Source organism: Sceloporus occidentalis, unplaced genomic scaffold, assembly GCF_023333645.1.
Source record: "Sceloporus occidentalis isolate IW3139 unplaced genomic scaffold, rSceOcc1.0.p SCAF_59, whole genome shotgun sequence".
NCBI classification, from domain to species: domain Eukaryota; kingdom Metazoa; phylum Chordata; class Lepidosauria; order Squamata; family Phrynosomatidae; genus Sceloporus; species Sceloporus occidentalis.
Genome location: NW_028317039.1, coordinates 3,036,707 through 3,059,689, shown reverse-complemented (window position 1 = coordinate 3,059,689; position 22,983 = coordinate 3,036,707). Strand labels below are relative to the sequence as shown.

The 22,983-nt window shown below is 37.9% G+C and overlaps 1 protein-coding gene across 1 annotated transcript; it reads right to left on the bottom strand.

Moving 5' to 3' along the window:
- Positions 1–12,152: 12,152 nt before the first annotated feature.
- On the bottom strand, positions 12,153–21,998 carry LOC149287550 (double-stranded RNA-specific editase 1-like). Its single transcript, XM_089492689.1, has 9 exons — positions 21,971–21,998; positions 18,403–19,334; positions 16,985–17,099; positions 16,654–16,822; positions 14,713–14,861; positions 13,896–14,064; positions 13,479–13,660; positions 12,872–13,050; positions 12,153–12,329 (listed from the first exon to the last, which is right to left on the bottom strand). Exons 1-9 carry the CDS (start codon positions 21,996–21,998, stop codon positions 12,153–12,155), a joined length of 2,100 nt encoding a protein of 699 aa, XP_089348815.1.
- Positions 21,999–22,983: the final 985 nt, after the last annotated feature.

Here is a 22,983-nt window from a genome sequence, read left to right as displayed (position 1 = left end):
TTATTTATCAACACCGGCTGAAGGCTGGGAAGGATCCAGAGAACCCGGAGGAAATAGAGGAGGAAGATCATTGAAAGGCAACCAGCATCTACAGGCATTATACATCTTCATTAACTGTAAGTGTACATCTATCCTGGCGTGCCCCAGCATATAACGGTACTATACCATCGTGTTTTTGTATGTTTATGCTTCCTCCCACATATGTCTCATTTACGGACCCTGAGGTGTTGACTTATACAGAGCAACATATACGCATTGTGAGTGCATAAGTAGACCTACTATAAGATCATTTGTGTTAACTATTACACTATCATATTTCTCTTTTGATTTATTTCATTCTGAACCGGTTTACACGAGCGCCCCCTAGTGGACTTTTTCATCTGCGAAGAGCACAGGGCGCCAGTGGCGAATATGCCAATCCTGGTGTTCTCTGGCTAATGCCAAACATCCTGCACGGTGTTGGGCTGTAAGCACAACCCCCACCTGTGGAGGTCGGGCCCTTATCCCACCCTCATGGAGTCTTTCTGACCGTTTGAGTGGACACATGCACATTTGTGGCCTGCTGGAGGTCATTTTGCAGGGCTCTGGCAGTGCTCCTCCTGCTCCTCCTTGCACAAAGGCGGAGGTAGCGGTCCTGCTGCTGGGTTGTTGCCCTCCTACGGCCTCCTCCACGTCTCCTGATGTACTGGCCTGTCTCCTGGTAGCGCCTCCATGCTCTGGACACTACGCTGACAGACACAGCAAACCTTCTTGCTACAGCTCGCATTGATGTGCCATCCTGGATGAGCTGCACTACCTGAGCCACTTGTGTGGGTTGTAGACTCCATCTCATGCTACCACTAGAGTGAAAGCACCGCCAGCATTCAAAAGTGACCAAAACATCAGCCAGGAAGCATAGGAACTGAGAAGTGGTCTGTGGTCACCACCTGCAGAAACACTCCTTTATTGGGGGTGGCTAATTGCCTATAATTTCCACCTGTTGTCTGTTCCATTTGCACAACAGCATGTGAAATTGATTGTCCATCAGTGTTGCTTCCTGAGTGGACAGTGTGATTTCACAGAAGTGTGATTGACTTCGAGTTACATTGTGTTGTTTAAGTGTTCCCTTTATTATTTTGAGCAGTGTATATACGGTATATACACGTTTCTATGCAGCCAGCAGCCATTTTATAATCCGCTGCCATCAAGAGTATATAAGATTATTTTTTTGCAGTCTGTTTGCGGGTCTCTGTTTTCTTGGAGTTCTTTTGGATGGCCCTTTTCCACGGGTAAAAGTAGATGGGCCCTTACAAGGTAAGAGAAGATATTTTATTGAGTTGAGAGGGTAGACAGTGATTTTTGCTGTCCATTCTCCTAGCTTCCAAAGGGTGCTTAGATGGACCTCATCCACCCTACCTGGAGAAGGAGGGTGTAAATAGTTATCTCTCTCTCTCTCTCTCTGTATAAATATACTGTGTGTTTGTGTGTGTGTGTATATATATATATATATATATATATATAATGTATGTGTATATATATATATATATACATATATATATATATATATATATATATATATATATATATATATATTAGTACTATCTAATGATAAATTATTCACCAATTTTAGATTTTTTCTGTAATGGAGAAGAAGAGTATTAAGCAACCTATAAGTCCATAAGCATTTTAGAGACTCTTTTACTGGACGAACAAAATGTCTTTACACAAAATGTACATTTTATACCATTTTCTAATTATGTTTCTTTTTTTTTTTTACTTCACTAAAGAAGCAGAGTACCATCTGTTTCAAGAGAGGCCAAACCATTGATTCTCACTGCTGCATTACCCAGCTAATGGAGGTTTGAATCCATAAGAAACTGTCTGTGACAAATTAAAGCCTCTGCTAAGAACCTATTTTGGGGCAACCAATGTCGATTTGCATAATGGCCCTCACGTGTGGAAGATATCCTAATGTTGTTCTGCTCTGTAAGCTTAGAGAGAGATTATCATGGGGAAAAAATAATATTAAAGGATTACACTATTTCCAATCACCACCATGTATAGTTTGCGACCTGATAGAGGTCATTTTCCATATCTAAAATAACATGAACTAAAGAGCCATACCATGGATCATTTCCCACAATAACCTGCAATATTAACAAATTTTCAACAAAATACTTTCCTAATACTGATACCCGTTATAATATATATTCTTTACACTCCACAACCTATATTCTGCAATGAGATTGATCATTTCCCCCCCAGCTCTGAGATCTCTAGGACACTTACTTTTCCACTTTGCTTTCTCTACAGTGAAATCAACCTTTTCCAAAAAGTCTTCTTAAATTCGGGTTGGTATCTCCTCAACTTCCTAACATGATTTAAAAAGCAGAGTCATGTTTTCTTTTCATATTTTCGTTTCACTGCAATTGTGTTAAGGGATTAACAGACAATGTAACAATATTAATTGTACACTGCATGCTTAGCAGTATGTTCTATTTGTAATATTCATATTGAAAAAAAAGTAATGCTGTAAAGACCAAATAAATGGTATTAAAAATAATCATTAGAAAAAAATGGGTTTGGGCTACAGATATATATATATATACACACACATATAGCAAAATCACTTTTGTTATGAAATCACATTTTATGCTGGCTATTATATTGCTTTTGGCTCCCTAGATAATAAGCATATGAACCACAGGCATAAGGGAAATACAGGCAGAGATTGCTTAACAATACTCTTTTAAACAATGCAATGAAAAATGGCCCCTGGAGAATCAGATGCCCCTCCAGTGGCCTCATAAAATGTAGTATAACCGCCCAGAGTGAGGTTTATACAAATAATTGGAGTGTGTCTGAATGTTCTTTTTAGGCCAGGACTCAGGGGTGTAGAGTTGCACAGTTTAGCACAATGACAGCTGGGTAAAAGGTAGAAGATGGGAGGCTAGGGATGCTTTCACTTCTAGTAAATCAAGATGTGGCAATTACTATGGTGGTGTTTTCTTCAAAGAAAATATACTACATTCATGAGGAAAGCAGCAAAATAAGGTCAGCAGTGAAAACAGACAATGTAGCAACTGATCATCATCGTGTATAATTATGTACTATTAACATTTCTTTTAGGTAATATATTGTATACGTTAATGTTTTTAACCCCCCCAAAATAGTTTGTAAGATATTCCTTGTAAGCTATCATATACCCTGTTGTCTGTAAATAATAAAAATAAATGAAAACCAATTAAAAGGTAGTTAAATGAGAAGACAATCAGAAATAGTCAATCCATTGTATGCTGGGATAAACATCTGCAGAGTCAGAATAGATATAATATTAAAATATTAAAAATCTCACGAAACGTTTAGAGAACATACAGGCAGTTTACATACTTTGTGGTGCTATGATATACATACACTGTATGACCAACAGTATGTGGAAATGCCTCCTAGCTATTGAGTTTAGGTGTTTTAGCATCACCCATTGTTTCAAACTTCCTCTGGAAGTAACATGGGTTTCCATAGCTGAGAAGCTGCACACAAGCTGAAGATCACTATGCACAATGCCAAGTGTCGGGTGGAGTGGTATAAAGCCCACTGACACTAGACTCAGGAGCAGTAAAAACATCTTCCCTGGAGTGATGAATCACGCTTCCCTATCTGTAAATCTGATAGATGTACCTAAGTTGGGTGGATGCCAGAAGAATACTACCTACTGTAAAGTTTGGTGGAGGCGGGATAGTGGTCTGTTGTTCATGGTTTGGGCTAGACACCTAGTTCCAACGAAGGGTAATGTTAATGGTACAGCATACAAAAACATTTTAGACTTTGTGGAATGAGTTTGAGAAGGCCCTTTCCTGTTCCAACATTACTGTGCCCTGGTGGAAAAAGTAAGGTTTATAAAGACACAAGTCTGGTGTGAAGGAGCTGGGGTGGCCTGCACAAAGCCCTGATCTTAACACCATTGAATAACTTTAGAATGAATTGGATGAGCAAGCTTGGCCTGCAATATGTGTTCCAACATCAGAGCCTGATCTCAAAAGTGCTCTTTTGGGTGAATGGACAACTAATTCCCATAGACAAATTCCAAAATCTTGCGCAAAGCCTTCCTAGAGGAGTCATGGATGTTGGAGCCACAAAGGGGTGGGGGGCAACTACATATTAATCCTATTTTGGAATAGGATGTCCAACAAGCTCATATAGGTGTGAAGAGTCAGGCGTCCAAATACTTCTGGTCATATAATGTATATCCTTCATATCATTAAGGTAACAACTCAGGTTTTTACTGTAATAAATAGAAAACAAATTAGCAAAATGTTAATTTTCAATATTTCTTTATATTGCATGTAAACCTACCTCTATCCTATCAATGACAGTCAAACCTATTTCTAATGCAGGGCAGTACTGAGTGACTGAATGTTGTAAGCGTTTAGGTGCAGACGTGGCACAGGCAGGCTCTTTTGGGGCAAACTTCACAGGCAGGGTGCTTCAGGGGCAGAGACCTACATTTAATGTCTGTCTCAGTATATAGTGATAGGAGTTATGCTGTACCATATCTGTTCTGTTAATGTTATTCATGCAAACGTATTTAATTTATTTATAAATTGTTTATTTTACCAGATTTCTAGTTTTTAGCAGATTAAACAGATGCAAGATTATGGAGTTCGGTGCCTTCAGAAAAGATTTCTTAAAATACGTTATATTACATTTTTTTGTACCAAGCATTTTTCCAATAAGCAGCACAGACAGGTAATCCAGAAGAGATTATTTTACTGCCTGCTTGACACAGCCCAGGTGCAAAGAGCTGATACCACAACATCACATTCCCTTCATATGCCAAGTGCAGAGCACACATGGATTGGATTGATAAGAATAAATAGCATGTCCAGACACACAACACTTCACAAAAAAGCTTCAAAACCACAATGTTCTGCCTGAAATCTTTACGGCTCATACCTGTAAACCTAACTATTGACACCAGAATATTTAGGCCACATTTATCTGGCATGTATCAGATCATTTAAATGCAAATTGTGTTTCAATATCTGATTATTCAGATGTTTTTACGCTATGAAACATTTAAATGTTTATAGTCAAACTAATATAAATAGGTTTATGAAAAACACTGCAGTGTTATTGCCTTTCTAGTTAGCTTTTCTTGGAGTAGGCTTTTTTTTAATGTCCAGAAAAGTGAAAATCAAGTAACCTGATTTCAATTGCTGTAGAAGCTATAAATTATATATATATATATATATATATATTTTTATATATATATATATTTTTTTTTTTCTTCTTCTAGACACGCGCACTGCAAAATCAATTTGGACACATTTTTGAGTGAATTTCATTTCGTAGCCTTTTAGCTTAGACGAAATTCAGAGACATTTTTTGAATTGGGAACAGGTGTTGCCAAAGGGGGACACCTGACACCTTCTGGACTTACCTTTCATCTAGAACAGAACCATCAAGGGTAAGGAAGAGATCCACAAGAGAAGCGCTGCACACATCCAGCAGCATGTACCAAAAATTGGACTGGTTTGACTAAATGTTCCCTCAGAGTAAGGATGATGATATTGCGGCAGCAGTAGTAGTAGTAGCAGGGCACTGTTAGCAGCATGACACTAGCATATATCCAGCCCCACCGTACAGGATACAGAATTTCCCCCAATATTAGAAAAATATTTATCCATCAGTGTGAGGAAATTGAGCTGCAGACTCAACAATCCCCTCATATTAAAACCGGAGTAAGGGCATTGAGGCACAGGACAGGAAAAATACTGGTAGACCCACCCACTGTCACATCACCCACAAGACCGACCCCCCCCTCCACATTACAAAAAAAAGTATTGATCCTCAGAGTTTGGAAGGGCATTGAGGGGCACGGCCCAGGCCAGGTACTGGCATATAGACACATTCAACTACAAGACTGACCCTCCACAGAAAAATAAGAATCGATTCCCCGGAGAAAGGAAGGGCAGGGCTGAATTGCCACAATGTTATATAATAACCCCCCCCCAAGTTAGAGGTTCAGCTAGTAGTGTACATAAGCAACTGACTTATGCATATAAACTCTACTCAGTAGCAGAACAGTATTCCCACAGGTTGTTGGACCCATCAATCGCAGCCATAACCATCAATGATACTGCCTCTTGTTTTCTTGGCTATGTCTATCAGTCATTGATACGTACCCTCCTATACACAGTCCATTCTCACCTTAATTCCCAGTTGTACAAAACTAGATAAGTAATGTAATTCTAAGCAAACAGTAGTTTACACTTTCCTGTTTGTAATTTGTGTTTCAAATTGGTGCATTGATTATTTCATGTCATGGTTGCACAATACGGTCACATCAGGTGGCCAACACATAGCAAGTCATGGTTGTAACTATAAAGCGATGGCGTGAGGACACACGTCGACGTCTCGGGAGGCGGAGAGACTGGAGCAAGAAACCTCAAACTTGTGAGGCAAAGCGATTAGGCTGAAAACGCTGAGGCGATGAAAGCATGTCCTGCTGCATCGTCCAGACAAACGCAGTAATATAAGAAAGCAAGAACGTAGACCTCTCCCTCCCATGAATACTCGGCCTGCCAGCTCTAAGGCCCACAAGACACTCAGAGTATGCATAATTCATGTATATCGTGGAATTGATGGTAGACCCAGGAACAACTAATAAACAGCATATAAACAGCAGTGAGAATCATAACGGGATTGCATCTTGGTGAAGAGTAAGTAGCCTAATAAGGCGATAGACTTTTACTCAAACATTTATGCTCAGATTGTATGTGCAATCCCTAAGGAGAAATTGGGGGGGGGGGCAATAAGTGACCGTGACTTGCAACTCAGGATAGTCTAATACTGAACGAAGGAGAGGAAGGAGGTGGAGGGGGGAAAAGGGGGAAAGAGGAAGGAATTTGACCAATAATCACTATAGATCTTGCTGTGGAACTAACAAGATAGTGCCAATAATGCGTTATTGGATGTTCATAAAAGATATACTTACCGCTATAAAGTGAATATCCCCTAGATTGTAACATGTCATACACTTTGACTATATGGTCGTGTGAAAAATAATGTGCATCCTCTTTGAATTATATGGTTTAACATTTCAGAACATAATTATCTGATCCTTATCATTTCTAAAAATTAGGTAAATACAACCTCAGATGAACAAAACATCACATATTACATTTATTAAACAAAAATAAAACCAAAATTGAAAAGCCCTTTGAGGAAAACTAAGTAAACTCACTGCTTCCATGGGAAATACGATGCTTAGTAGCAGACTGGTGCTGCTAATCAAATTCCCTTGAGCAATTGACCCTCCATCACCGGGGCCACCGGAGAGGCCTGACAGCCAGCCTCCTCCCTATTGACTATGGGCCCTGACTTTGGAAAGACTTCTGTGGCTACTCCCAGCAGTATATCATCCCATCACTCGCTGAGGGGATTATCTCTGGCAGACAGCCAGGATCCGCAACCAGGGAGTGACCACCATTGTCTTAGTTTAATGTTGTATAAGTCAGTCCCCCCCCCCCCCAGTTCCACCACTACAGACATTTACCCCGGCCAAACCTTGGAACCGATTTGGGCCAGTAATAGATAGTGGAGTGTTACAGGCCTCAGTAGAAGTTAAGGTTAAGGATTTAACTACGCAGAACTAGTAAGTTTTTTTATGTTTTAAGATTAGAATGTTTTTGCTATTCTGTAAAAATGATCAACAGCTTAGCCTTGGAAATTTTCCTCTCCTGATTCTCTCCTGATTTTTTGCTGACCGTTAGTACTATTTTTGAGGTAGCGAAACGCAGGTCTAGTTACAAAACCTTATATATATGTAGATCTTTGTTTATAATCTGGGGCAGGCTCATATCTCATATCAAGACTGACTGGTATGTTTATTTTTATTTTTGATGCATTTCAGCTTTAATAGGCATTCTGTGATATACTCTGTTTAATTTTGGATTTCTGTAATTTTTATTTTTTAATAAGCAATTACTATTTTGAATTCTTAGTCCTTTCTTATAATTGTGCTCACGAATTCATTTATTGAATGCGAGACCTATCCACATGTATAAAATTGAGATTTGGTAATTTATCACTTAGGGTGGAGAATAACCTCTTTTTAAGACATTACATGGAAGCCATGAAAGGAGGTTGGGACCCTATTGTACTGTTAATCCCTTTACTGCCCCTGTTGTCTCTGGGAGGCAGATTAAGAGGGTGGTTTGCTGGATATATCCAGCCCTGTGTGTGAAATAAGAAATAAATCATTCTGCGACTGAGTCTTGGCTAGTTACTGGGAGACCGGGGAAAGAGCGTGTTGTCCCAGGCTAAGGGAGCACAAGTCAGCGGAGGCAGTCGGTCGGACTATCCAGCTCTGTGACCATCTTTAGAAGAGTCGAAGTGTTAGCTGTTCATTGCTCTGGAGCATTCAGGTGGTGTTAATGCCAAGGAGGAAAATCATCAGCAATGATCTTAGAGAAGCAATTGTTGGTGATCATCAATTTGATAAGGGTTATAAGGCAATTTCCAAACAATTTAAAAGTCCATCGTACTAAAGTGAGAAAGATTATTCAGAAGTGGAAACATTCAAGACAGTTGCCAATCTTCCAGGGGTGGGCATCCCTGCAAATTCTCCCCATGGTGAACTTACCCTAGGAGAAATTTAAAAAAACCCAAGAGTTACATCTCAGACACTAAAGGCCTCAGTTAACATGTTAAATGTTACAGTTCATGACAGTACAATCAGAAAAAGACTAAACTAAGTATGGTTTGTTTGGAATGGTTGCCAGGAGAAGTTGAATCTGAACAAACCGCAAGACTTCTGAAACAATGTTTTTTGGACATACGAAACCAAAGTGAAGATGGTTGGCCATAATGTACAGTGTTATGTTTAGCAAAAACTAAACAGGACATGTCAGTACATATCTTTATCGTCTAGAACGGTGGTGGAGGGGTGAGGATTTGGTCTTTTTTTTCAGCCACAGGACCTTGGAACTTTGCAGTCATTGAGTCGACCATAAACCCCTTGTATACCAACGTATTCTAGAATCAAATGTGAGGCCATCTGTCCGACAGCTAAAGCTTGGCTGAAATTGGGTCATGCAACAAGACAATTATACCACGCACACCAAAAAATCTCGACCAGAATGGCTGAAAAAGAATCAAGGTGTTGCAATGGCCCAGTCTAATTCTGTGGTGCGGCACCGGTGCGGGGAACTCTGATCTCTGACAGTCGGGGAAGGTATCCGCGACGGACGCAGACAACCCCCGCTGCTAGCCACACCTCCTTCCGGCTGCAGCGGACGTTGTCTACGCGGATCACGTAGACGTCAACCTGCTGCCCCGGCAATACAGCAGGAAGCACCGGTAAGTAAGTGTGGGGGGGGGGGGGGACAGGAGGATCCAGGTCCCCTGCAGCGGTGCGGGGGATCTGGATCTCAGTCTCATAGTCAGACCTCTATTTGAGGTCTGATTAGAAGACGACCCCGATTAGAAGACGAGGGGTATTTTTCAGAGCATTTGCTCTGAAAAAAACCTCGTCTTATAATCGAGCAAATACGGTATATATATATATATATAAAAAATCTATATAGATATCTACCTATATATATATAGATATATATATATATATATACACACACACACATATATGCTACAAACAATGAACTGATACATTTGATAAAATGTATTTTAATAAGGAATACACTGAAAAGAATTTTGCATTACATAACGTTTACTTGGCATTATATTACTTACTGTCTAAATTTGTAAAATCAAGCTATTGAGTGTTGTAATGTTTTGTGCATGAGGAGTGTAAAGAACAGACATCAATGGCATTTATTCTCTATTAGTAGACTTCGGTCATTTCTGCCTTGTGTTAAGCAAAAAGGAACCAGCCATAGGTAGTTTCACTAAATATGTTTAGTTAATTCTAAAAGTTGTGACTGACGGGTTCCCTTTTTCATCATGCACCCTTTTGTCTATCATGCCACCCTAAATCATACCTAGACTGCTTATTGGAAAATTAAGCTCTAGTTATTGTCTCACATTATTATTCACGCTATTCTACTGATCAAAATAATTCCAAGGGGGAGTAGTCACTTCATAAATTAGAAATCGGATCTCCACTCCCTAACTGTTCAGACCTTCATTTCAATGTGGTAGAATTAAAGTACTGGTGCCACACGTGTCATGTTAAACAAAAGTCAGTGAACTGCTCTCAAGTGGTAACATGTACGGGCTCAAAATGCATTGTTTTCAAGGGGTTAAACACCTCTAACCTTTTTCTGGTTTTTGTTTTTTTTTTGTAAACCAAAATCTCTTTTCATGGAAATGATTTATAATCAGTAGTAGTGTAGAATCACATACAACCAATGTACTTTGAATAACATAAGACAAAATTCCAGTTTCTTTTACAATTCTCAAGTGTTTATTCTGCAATGTTTCAGGGACTCTGCTCAGCAGATGAGCACACATATTTCCAACATATACCTTTAAATTAATTTTATTGCATAATAAATGAAAATGACATGTAGCTATGACAATTTTGACCAGGAAAATTAAAACTATGTTTGCATAAAATTTTTAATGTGCCATCAGACAGACAGATACATAAGGGCTGTTGTTGCCCTTGGGTTGATAAGAGTTCAGACCATTATTGAAAAACACTTCTCTATTGCAGCAAAGAAATACCTAAAAGACCATAGAACCTCATTAGAACTAGGGAATTAAGTCTGACCTTCATATAGTGGTTAATTTTTGTGACACACCATTTCAGAGGCACTCAAGCCAACCGCTGTTTTGACTCAAGTAATTCGGCCGTTCAGATTTGCCAGTTCATAATGCCTTGGATTAAATGTTCTACCTGGAAGTGTGTAAATTGGTTGAGGGCTACTCATGTCTAAAATTAACTTGTCCATCAGTCAAAAGGCTGCAAGCCTCCCCTGAGTTTTACAAACAAAAACTTACATAAACACTCTAAAATTTCCCATCCTATGACTCATCATAATAGGACAGTTGAAACAATATTAGTCATTTATATCAACAAGTCTTAGGCTGTTCTGACAGGCTTACAGATTTATTTTATTTTCTTATTTCAAGGCCATGCTAATTAGTGCGACATTTCATTTCAACATTTATGCTTTTTACAGAATATACAATTTGTTAAAAGAATATTCCGCTGTAAGGACATTACCTCTTGAGAGGTTATCACAGAGAATGCTAACCTCTTGCCCTACAATCACAAATCACATTTTCATTTCTTGCATGTTATATTTAAATATCAAACCCGCACATCTTAAGCAAATACATAAGGGAGATTTTTCCCCTCCCAAAATAATATCCATAAAGCCCACTATACATATATTTGTACTTTCAGTTTGCAAGCTAAGATTAGTTTCTAATTCTAGAGATAACTGAGCATACAAATGCATTTTCCTCCAGTTTATCATGATAAAAATATGAATGCACTATTTGTATAAAGGAAAGGTAAATACAGAATAAAAGCTGTATATTAAAAACATATCCATTCATTAATAAATAGACAATGAAGACAATTGCTTAGCAGCTGGTTTGAAACATTTGCCCCGTAGGGGAATCCTACAGACACCCAAGGAAAACAGAAAACACAATAAAAAAAAGCTCCTTAGGGCAGGGCAGAAAACAACAATGCACCAATAAAACAGAGGTTTTGCTGGCTATGTTAGTGTCAAATGTAGGTTTCACAAACAAAGAGTAAAAAAATGTCAGCTCAAATACTTGCACTTCAAAAAATACAGTGTAAAACCAATAGTAAATATATACTTTCCATGTCTTCAACACAATTAAAATGAAAAATGGATTGCATTCCTGCTTCAACTCAGATGTTGGCTTACAGATAGTTTGTGTCAATATAATGTATCTACAATTTACAGTGGTGATTGATTCATTTTCACGTCAGTATAGATACAGGTCGGCACATAGTGCCTTTGGTCATTAAAATTGCAAAATTCCAGATCCAAGAAAATAATGTTGCTTGGCCAACAATAATCTAAAACATATTCATTAGCAGGGTTATGGTGCAAAAAGGCAGTGGCGGATGATTGGCACATAATGAGGAATATGTAACCCAGGTTTTTACCCAGTGTCCATATCCACCTGCCATTGAACACTTAGTGTAAAATATTATGTCACGTGGGTTAAATAGTGAGAGAAAACTGGTCCTGTTCTATAGGCTTTTGTACCCATGCTCCAAGGCCTGCCTTCTGAAATGCTTTGAAGATGCACTCCTTTGCTGTTTGATACTCTGTGGCTGACTGCTTGGTGTCATGGTATGAGTTAGGTTTCCCAATTTTGAACCTTAGGCTGGAAGAAAGCTGCACAAGGTAACAAAATTAAAAATAAATATTTGCATTTCTTCATAAGGAACTATATGTTCTTCAAATATACAAGATTGAAACAACATGCTTTGGGCTACCTGTATAATGTCACATAATGAATATAATATATACATATATATATAATGAATCCTAATATATACATAGCAGCAAGCAATAAACAACCCCTTAAACGACAACATTTTCATAACAAGCAACATCTTTGCTGTGATGGACAAGGAGTTGAGGAGTAGATGTTTTCATAAATTTAAGAAGGAAAAAGCTATTGGAATCTGGACAGTAAGTAGATCTGAAAACTGTGCAGTCGGTTGTAAGACAAGTATAAGAACACATGTAAGACACTTTTTACATTGATTTGTTTGAGACTATAGATACATTTCTATAAGTATCTTTTTGGTGGTGGTTTAATCTATGGTTTACTGATCTTTTTCTCATTTAAAAAAAGGAGTCTGTCCTAAGTCACCAATAATTAAGCACCCTTTCTCATGGAGTATATGAGGCCACTTAATAATTAAACATACCTTTGCATAAATACGCATCCATCGGCTGTACAATGCTTGCTTGCAAAGACGCGAGGCACGACCCATTTCATCTTTCCCAGTAGTGGCATTAATAACTTCAAGGCCTAAGTCTCCCATCGTCCAATTGACACTGAAACTTGGAGCCTTACCAGGCTGGCGTGCTTCTGCATTACTAATTCCTAAAAGAGTTAATATAAGAGACCAGTCATTTGGGGGCAATAATGGCACAGACTAGCTGTTGGGGGGGGGGGATTTTCACACCAGGGCCCTGTGGTTTCTAGTTCCATTAAAGGATATGGTAGCATATTCAATTTTTTTTTTATTTCCCCTTCTGCTCCCTATAGGCCTATTGAGAAAACCAGGACAAATAAGCTGCCACCAAAGACAGACACTTAATTACCAGAGTAATGAGGTACAATTATGCAAATACTAAGAAAAAAGAAGGCTACCCCAATGGTATACAGATAAAGTGGGTTTTCATAAACATATAATTTTCAAACATTGCAAATGTTTGATTACATTAGTGCCCTAATGTAATATCTGGAACAATGGCATATTAGTTTTAACACAAAGTGTACAAACTACTAACCAAAAAGACAAAACTCACCACTTAGAAGAGGCTTATTAAGGGAATACAGAGGTGGAAGGTCTTCTATATCTGCAATTCTCTGGTAGACTGCTCTCGAGAGGTGGTCACCATGGTACAGGCTGCCCAAGATAATACTTGAGAAGTAAACTGGTTCGATAAACAGACTAAAGAGAGATCCTTGAATGCCTACAATGTTCCACCTGTGTTGTTATAAGGGGGCATAGTCAGTAATATACAGTTGCACCTTTGAACTTTACCAGAACTTTAAAGACATTCTGTAGGCAAAACATGGAAAATCACCTTAAAGTTGCACCTTAAAACTTTACAAAGCTAGGCTAGGCCAGGATTATGAAAATTCAACACACTATATCGCCACCATCATCCAGAAGGGATTGTGGCAATACCATGCATTGTTACTCTCGTTTAATACATCACCTGGCAATCTTGTCACTGCAAGACATTGTAAGCAACCTTTCCCCTTGCAAAACACCATCCCATGTCTGAATAGTGACACTTGAACGGACTGGGATAGTTCCTTCTCCAGACTCAATCTTGGTCCGAAGCTGCCCTCTTGCCTTGCGGTTTGGGTGTCGATCCCCCTGGTCTGAGAAGAATAATGTTGAAAGGACAGCGTACGGTATTTTTTTCAATGTATTTAAAGCTTGTCGACAACAAAATAAAATTAAAAGGAAATTACAAATTTCAAGTTGATAATGTGCACACAAATCTTAAGAAACGTTCCAGATTAAGGTAGCAAATCCACACCACATATGTAAAATGTATTTGTTTGTCTAACTTTGCCTATGTGGCGCATACATAATAACAAGAATTAAATGAATAGGTTTTAAGGTGGGTTAGTGGGGAAGTAAGACTTATTGACTTGTCCTGTTTAGCATACTAAATAGATCAATGATTTAGTTTTGAGGATGGAAGGACTCTAGTATGTAAGAAATCTAAGGGCTCAACGAGCTGGGAGAAAAAAACATCTGATTTCTATCCTAAAACAGAGAGGGATGTACCCAAATTATTATTTTTTGCCCTCACATCACTTTCCTTTTTAACAATTCAGATATTTTAATTTATTTAGGTCTCTCTCAAACCAGAGTCATTTGTCTGCTACAGAACTACTACAGAAAAACTACAGAAATTTATACATTGTGCATGAATATTGGAGCAAAACCAGATTATAAATAAGTACATTGTAAAGGATCTGTGACAAATAAATGTATAAAACCCAAGCACATAAATATACCTTCCTGTGCAGCTTCATGTGGTGAGAAAATTCGAGCATCTCCGCATGGTGACGTACTAATGTACAGATGGAATTGCACATTCTCTTTTAATTTGAATCCACCCCTCTCTGACTTCATGAATATTGACTTTTGCTGATCTTCTTTAGTGCTGTGAAAAGAAATCAAGATCACTGGGTATTTGTAAAAAATATATATATATTTGAAGGAAGATAATTATCCCATAAATACATTTAAGTAACTGTCAACATACTACTACATAATAGTAAAACATAATAGTTTAACTGTCCTAGATCTGCATCCCACCGATTCTAAAACTCAAGGTGGCTGATATAGCATGGTAGCAATAATTTGCTCTATGGTCACAATCATATACAGTGGTATGGAGCCATAAATAGTGCATTGATGTATGTTTTCCTTTATGATTAGACATTGATTGGCTTTACTTGATATAGCATAAAGCCATAAAAAAACCCAAAAAAACAATATACCCCAGCAAGTGTAATCACACTTATTACCAATAGAGGGTAAAATACTGTCTCTTTCAGTACAAACATCAGGTACGTACACGTCGCACAACTTTGCATATGATAAACATTACATTACATTTGGATCTGTGGTAGACAATTCAATGATGTTCTATGGACCCTCATAAATCTTGCCACGGACACTGTTGTCCTTGTACGGACACTTTGCCTATCTCTAGTTTTATATCAGGAAGAAGCATCAACCTATTGCTCTTCCAACAACAACAACAACATAATGAGAGTTTATATAAATGCATTGAAATGCCAAAGGCTATTAGAGGGGGATCAGAAAAACAAAACTAAACCAAATCTTGACACGCATGCTTATGTTCTGTTGTCTATTCTCAAAACTGCCCTATTTATTTAGATTGATGGTAGCTTTATCATGCACGCGGCAGGAATAAGTTGTAAAAGACCTAAAAGAAAACTTGCGTAAAGCGCATTCAACAGTACATAAATATGTAATTATTATTATTTATTGTATTATATAGTGCCATCACATTCCTTAGCGCTGTACAATGGGTGGACAGGACACAACAAGTACTATGTAACATAATTTGACTAAGAGACAACAGGTGAGGAGGGCCCTGCTCAAACGAGTTTACAGTCTAACATCGCGCATCTGTTGGGTTTGCAAGGGCAAATCCTGTTATGAAATATACTTGTTGGATACTATATTAGGCTGTTCATACCTGGGAAAATGATTTTTAACTAGAGTCTTTAGGTAAAGCACTGCTTCGCTGGGGCTCCGGGTAGGCATCTTTAATCTCTGGTTAGGAGAGAGGCGTCTATGTCCACTCCCTGCTCCACCCACTCCCACCTCCTTTAAAGTCTGAATGTGGCTAGCTCCACCCCCTAATCATAGCCACAACGGAGGGCAGAGCTCTGGGCAGCAAACCCTGGGAAGCTCACAAGTATGCTGCTTGTTAACACTAATAGCCAAACACCAAATCATGTTGCCACAACTTAATATATAAAGAATGCACACATGGTCAAGAGGTTGACCATGTTGTTCAACCAAATGTCAGCGTGGGAAAGATCTGTTATCTAACAGACTTTGCATAGAGGTATTATTGCCACCACAGGTGATGATTATAGAGACTCAGAAAGAGCTGACCTCTAGAGGTTTTCATTTACTGTAGTTTCTAAAGTTTACAAAGAATGATGCAATAAACGATAAAAATCAAGGCAGTAGCATGTTTTGTGGACAAAGTCAGCGAGCAATGACTAGACTCTTTCAAAAATGTTCATAACAGTAGTGTGCAGAAGGGCATTGTTAAAATGCATAACACTTCAAAATTGTAAGTGGATGTGCTACAGAAGCAGAAGACCTTGGTACTAAAAAAGTGTGCCTGTATAAGTATATTTTTTTCTGAAACCTTAACAGGAAAAAATGTCAACGCATTTTCCTCTCACCTTAAAAATAACTCAAGTTGACTGTAGAGAAACCTAAGCAGGGACCTCCGGGCAACAATTTCTGCATGGCAGTCATTCAGAGCAAGACCACGGTCACTCATATATTCTCCATTGATGCATTTCGTACCAGTAGAAACACAAACAACCTGGGCATCTTTCACGTCCGTCCCTAGAATTTAAAAACAAACTGGCATCTTTTATCATGTCTTGCTTATAAAAAAAAAAATATATGACATAAATATAACATAAAAAAAGATATCCCACAAACATGTCCTGTTTGTAGTAATGAGAAAATGGAACCCTGCATACATTTCTTTTCATATACACATACCTGTTGTCATGACAATTCCTGCAAGAACTTTTCTCCTTGCATGAGGTGATGTGAAGTTGTCTGTCAATTCACTGAATTTATCTACAACCAAACGGGCTACAGCATCAGCTAGAACCTTCAAAAACAAAGCAGATTAGAGAATGTAACAAGCATAATTTATCAGTCTTCAGTATCTGCCACTTTGCATGAAGTAGGTTATTTAACACATTATACCATATTGGCCCGATTATAGGCCACACCCCCTACACTTTAAGTCTATAAAGTGGGGGGTAGCAGCCTGTAATCGGGGTTTAGCGCAGGGATGCGCAATTCTTACCACCCGACACATGCAGTTTCGGGGCTCCGAGCAGGTGTTTCTTTTCTTTTTAGCAACGCTGCAGGGGACTGGGATCCGCCTCTTTCGCAACCGGTGGACGTCTGCGCAATGCAGACAACCCCCACTGCTGCCGGCACTTCCGCTGGGGCTTCTATGGTGGAGCACTGGTAGGCATGTCATGCCGGCGCTCCACCAAAGAAGCCCCAACGGAAGTACCGGCCAGCAGCAGAGGAGGTTGTCTGAGCGCAAACAATTGGTATTATGTGAACAATGCGTCTGTGGCATTTTTAGTATTACTTTGTTTAGTAGACAACCAATTATTTGTGAGCTATGAACAGTTCATTTCACAGGAAAGAGACTAGTCTAGCTATAAACAGATGAAAGCTAAATACTGCTAGTGAAGATAAAATATCTACCATGCCTTTAATACAGATTTTACAGAATAACTGGAGTATTAAAAAATGATAGGTAAAATGTCAAAATAACGTAGAGACAAAAAAAAACAAAAAACCATACATTTTGGCATTATTCAAATCAAATCATTGCTGGTGAAGCCTTACCCTATAAAATAAAGAGCGGGGTTGCAAAAAGTCTGCAGTTTGCAAGCATCTACATTTTAGAGATACAGGTAGCTTATCGGGGGATAAAAAACAGATCCAACCGTATAAGGTTATATAATCTATGTTTTCTTCACATTCGAGTAAACAGGGCTTAATGCAAAAAGAAAAAAAACACCAATGTTTGAGATTTACCGTTTGTAGCATTAAACTACAATTATACTACTGGAAGATACCATGCAAAACAACAAAATCTCTATGTAGGCGATTAAAATTGTATACTTAATATACCTCAATGTTTGGTAAAGCTAATAAATGACTAAATATTTAGGGACAGGTTACAGCTATGTATGAACCACAATGACCATGAATACTGGCTGATGCTTCATGCAAAGTGGGCTAGTTTCTGTGGGCACATTTTAGGATGCATTTTTAAAACAGGGCCAGTTACATTGTCGTAAAAACTACAAAAACAAAGTCTATGGCAAGTGAACAAAAAAGGCCCGGAGTAAGTAAGAGTAATTAATGAGTATGTTTGCCCTTACCTGTGGTAAATGTAATTGTAGTCCTTCACTAGGAATAGGTTGTCGGGAGGGGGTCTGATCCAAATACATGTTGAAGAGAGAGGCAAGAGCCGACTGAGCTGCTCTTGCCTTTGCAAGCTTCTTATTCCTTCCAGATCCTTCAAACGTCTGATTGTCCACAGTTACTGACATTACAAAGTTCTTGGCGTGGCTTTCTCCACTCTCTGAGACAAAATCATATTTTAGGCCGGGGCGCAGCTCATTTAAAATCATTACAGGGTTCTTCCCACTTGTTGGTGGGAACAGAGAAGGAGTTGGAAGTGGAGACTGTATTAAGTTACTTGATCCTGACAGAGACATGCTGTAGTCACTAACAGAATTAAACGATTCATTACCATTGGATCCAAGAAAAAATGCATTTTCAGACTGTTCTTGCTTCTCAAAACCATTAAAAAGAGTTTCTGGAAAGTCTGCTTGGTCGGAGGTAAAATCAGTGTTTACAGAGAGGGTTCTACCCATTGCTAGGTGAGCTTCTGATGCATTTGGAAACTGGACAAACGACCTCAAGGCCTTTTCTGCAGCGTGAAGTTTGGCTTTCTTCTTTGTTGGTCCAGAACCTTCAAAAGCTTGACCATTGACTTCCACGGTCATAATGAATACTGGTGCATGTACTGGTCCAGTTTGAGAGAGAAGTTTATACTGTAAGCCAGGCTTAATTTCATTAAGCTGCATAAGAGCATTCTTTGGCAGCACAGGCCCTGGTGTTTTCTTCCTCTTCTTAGGGCGGAATTTGGAATGGCCATTATTGCCTTCTTCCAGTGGTCTTTTTCTACTTTTGCTTCCCTCACCCCCATTGGAAAGCTGAGTCCCCTCCCTTGTAGCTTGGCCATTGCCATCCTTTGGGGATACTCCTTCCATGTTACGGTTTTCTTTAACATCGGTGCTGCTCGAACCTGCGGTGCCCAGAAAGAGTAACTTACAATGCCTTCGTTGCAGGATCTTGTAAATGCAAAATTTATAGATTCCTTTATCTATCTTTGCTACTGGTTCAGTGATGTGTGGTCTCAGAGTACATTTACTGGTTTTAAGGCAACAAGAAATTTCTCGACTGATATTTCAAATATGACAAAGTAACCCAAATATCGACTTATTTTTTCCATTTCTTTAATATTTAGACTGGTATTTGAAAGCATTATATAACTATTTTTATGTTTACAGAAATTATATATTAAAAAAAAAAAAAAAGGCTTTCAACATATTCACCAACAGTAAATTAGCATAAAGACTCCTATATGTCTTAACTTAAACGGTACACAATAGGAGTTGGTGTTGGTATATATATTATTATTTTTGTTTTATTTGGTTTAAGATACATTAGAATTTTTGGACTAACTTGCAAAATGGATGTTAACAGCACATTGTTATAAATGTGAGAAAAATAATTTTAAAATTGATTTGTTGTTGGGCTAAGTGCCCTACGTCAGGAATTATTTTGGAGTCAAATGTGTTATTGCATTTGGTTTTTAATGAATACCGACAAAGCTTTATAATTTTCAAAGAAACCATTAAACACACACCACTTAACTCAGCTAACAAAGCTGATGGAACAGTTACTAAATTTTCATTTATAACATCCTCCAGCAAAAGCTCGATAGGTTACTCCTTTCGGCGCTCAACACATCAAACAAACTCAAGGTGGAGAATCTTTGATAGTTAATACTTGCAAAAAAACAAAATGAACATTAAAAAGCCACAATGATATATAGAAACACATTCATCATTAACTGAATTTTTTACAGTGGTAAAGAATGCTATATCGTCCTAATAGAGCAATGCACTTTTGGGGATCGGGATTGTACGGGTGAAGTAAAAGTCTTCTGATAAATGGATAAACGTATGCAGATTTTATGGGCCAGGAGAAAAATTAGACAGAATCTTTGTCCATAGGGACAATAAGGACGTGGAATTTTCCGTCTGCAGAGGTAGTTTTATCAGAGTCTGTACAGACGTTTAAACAGCAACTGGATGAATACTTACAAAAGCATAATGTTCAGGCACATATTTTTTTTTAATTGGGAAACAGCTTCTTAATCCAAGGAGAGATCTGTCTGCCATTCTGGAGTCAAGAAGGATTTTTCCCCTAGTTTTTTAGCAAAATTGGAAAGCTACAAACTGGATTTTTTTGCCTTCTTTTGGATCAACAGCAATTAACAGATATGGGAAAGGCTGAACTTGATGGACGCATGTCTTTTTTCAGCCTATGTAACTATAGGGATCAACGTAAAACACGCACAGAATTTCAAGCAAGCACAATATAGGCAGCTATTGCTATCTAAAGAGAAGTATTTCCTCCCACTGCTAGCTCACATTTTCACAAGACATCAAACCTTCAACAACACAATTAAAACATTTTTAAAGGTTGGTGTCTTCCTAACACCAACCTTTAAACCTAACACCAATTAAATGGGTTTCTAACCATTTAAGACATGACTTGGGTAACATGTTTTAAGTAGATGGAAAACCCTGTGAGTACTGTGAGCATTTCAGTTAAAATACATCGATCATGTTTGTTTCATTCGTTACATCCTTTAAGTAAATGCTGCATGAAATGCTGGCATGACACAGAAGAGAGCATTCAGGTGTAACTCCCACTGCATATTTTTAGTACATTTTTACAAATGTACTTTGTTTTCATTCTATTTTTCAAGTAAAAATATTTGTAAACATGTCTGTAAAAGGTCTTAAAAAGACCTGAAAGTCTATAGAGGAAATAATTATGTAATAGTATACATGTAAAATATGTGATATTATAAAAACAGAACCACTTTAGATACAGCTTAGTATGATTTTTTACCCAAAATATCAGGATAGCTTATGACAACCTACAGGTCTATAGATAGATCCCTAATAAAAAATAAGCTTTGCCTTAAAGCTGACCAGTGACCTAAAACTTTCTTTTGTGTTATAGGGACACTCCACCATGTCCAATATTAACTTTAATGCATATGATAGCTGCGTGCTTACTTTTTTTGTGGTTCAAAAGAATCAGACTATGGAGAAGGAGGGCAGCTTAAGCTTCTAGGTATAGATGTCCATTTTTAAAAATTGTGATAAAGGCCTGCATCTTCTACGTACCCTTTTTAACAGATGGAGAATAAAAGGAAATATAATGAGTACAGATAAAATCCATACTGCTATAAGCATTTTTGACTGAAATCCTTTAATGCCAGTATCTCAAAAATGCCCTTGTGGTATGTTAATGAAAAATTATGCACATTTTTGTTGCTTTTAACTGAGGAACGTCAAGGTAGTTTTTATATGACAGATATATTTTAATTAATAGCAACTGTTTTTTTTTTATAGAAATGAATAGCAGTCGGTATTCATTTTCGCCCAGGTTAACAGTAGCATTTTGACTTGATTGCGTGCTGATGCAGCAACCGTGCTAATCTTGCACTGTACTGGTAAAGCTGAGAAAAAAGGAAATGTTTCAATAGAAAAGTAAAGGATGCACACAGCACAATGATAGTTTAGTGTAATTCATAAAAGGGCAAAATAGAAAAAAATGCAACAATTGTCTACTTCTTACTCATATTCTCTTCATCATCCACATCCATTGTGAAATATTTTTGCATACTTCTCGATTGACGAAGACGGATTCGTTCTGGAAAGAGATAAAAAAAGTCAATAAATATCAAACAGGAAAGAATCTTCAATAATGGAGATTTCAGAAAGATTCATTTAAAAGATAAAATAAGTGTTTTACAAAGCCTAAGCACAAGTTAGAATAAAAGTTAAACATTCACTACAACTAGTTCTTACAATAACTATTTCTATATTAATGAGTTCCCAAATAAATGTATTCTTTTTACTGGTTCTTTTTCTATACTCATCGTATAGAATGTCTGCACAGGACCTACAGCACAGGTGTTAAGGGTATAAATCCATGACAGCCAATTGACTAGCACAAATGTGTAAAATGGACTTTTGTTTTATCCAAACAATATACTTTACCCACTGAGTAATTTTAAATGTGTTTTCTGAAATATGACATCACTTTACTAAAATATTTATATATATGTCCTGTAGCTGCCACGGCCTAACAAAACTTTTTTTTTAAATCATCGCCCTCCCATAAATTCATGTTAATTCCCATGGTGGCATATCTGGCTACAGCGAGAGCTGCAGAGACAAATGAACTACTAGACATGATGTCCACGGCTTAAAACAACCTGAAAGACCTTGACAAAACCCCAAAGTGTTAAATGCACAAAGCATCGTGGAAACGTAACCAAACCAAATCTTGCCCCAAATCTTTGTTTTGAAAACGATCAGGCAGTACTGAAGAAATGTGTATTAGCAAAATGCCACAAGAGGACAGACACTAGATACATAACATATGGTATAAAGCTGCCCAATTATTTCTTGCACAGATAAGAATAAACTGTAGGATTTAGAGAAAAAGCACAATGTATGGTGATGTGATCAAAACAATAGCCATAGAATGTGTCAGCCCCCCAAGACATGGGCAGTGAAAATTCTGCCCATGTATGGTGAACCAAATAAGAATCAATATCATGCTAATAAACATTTTCTGACAGA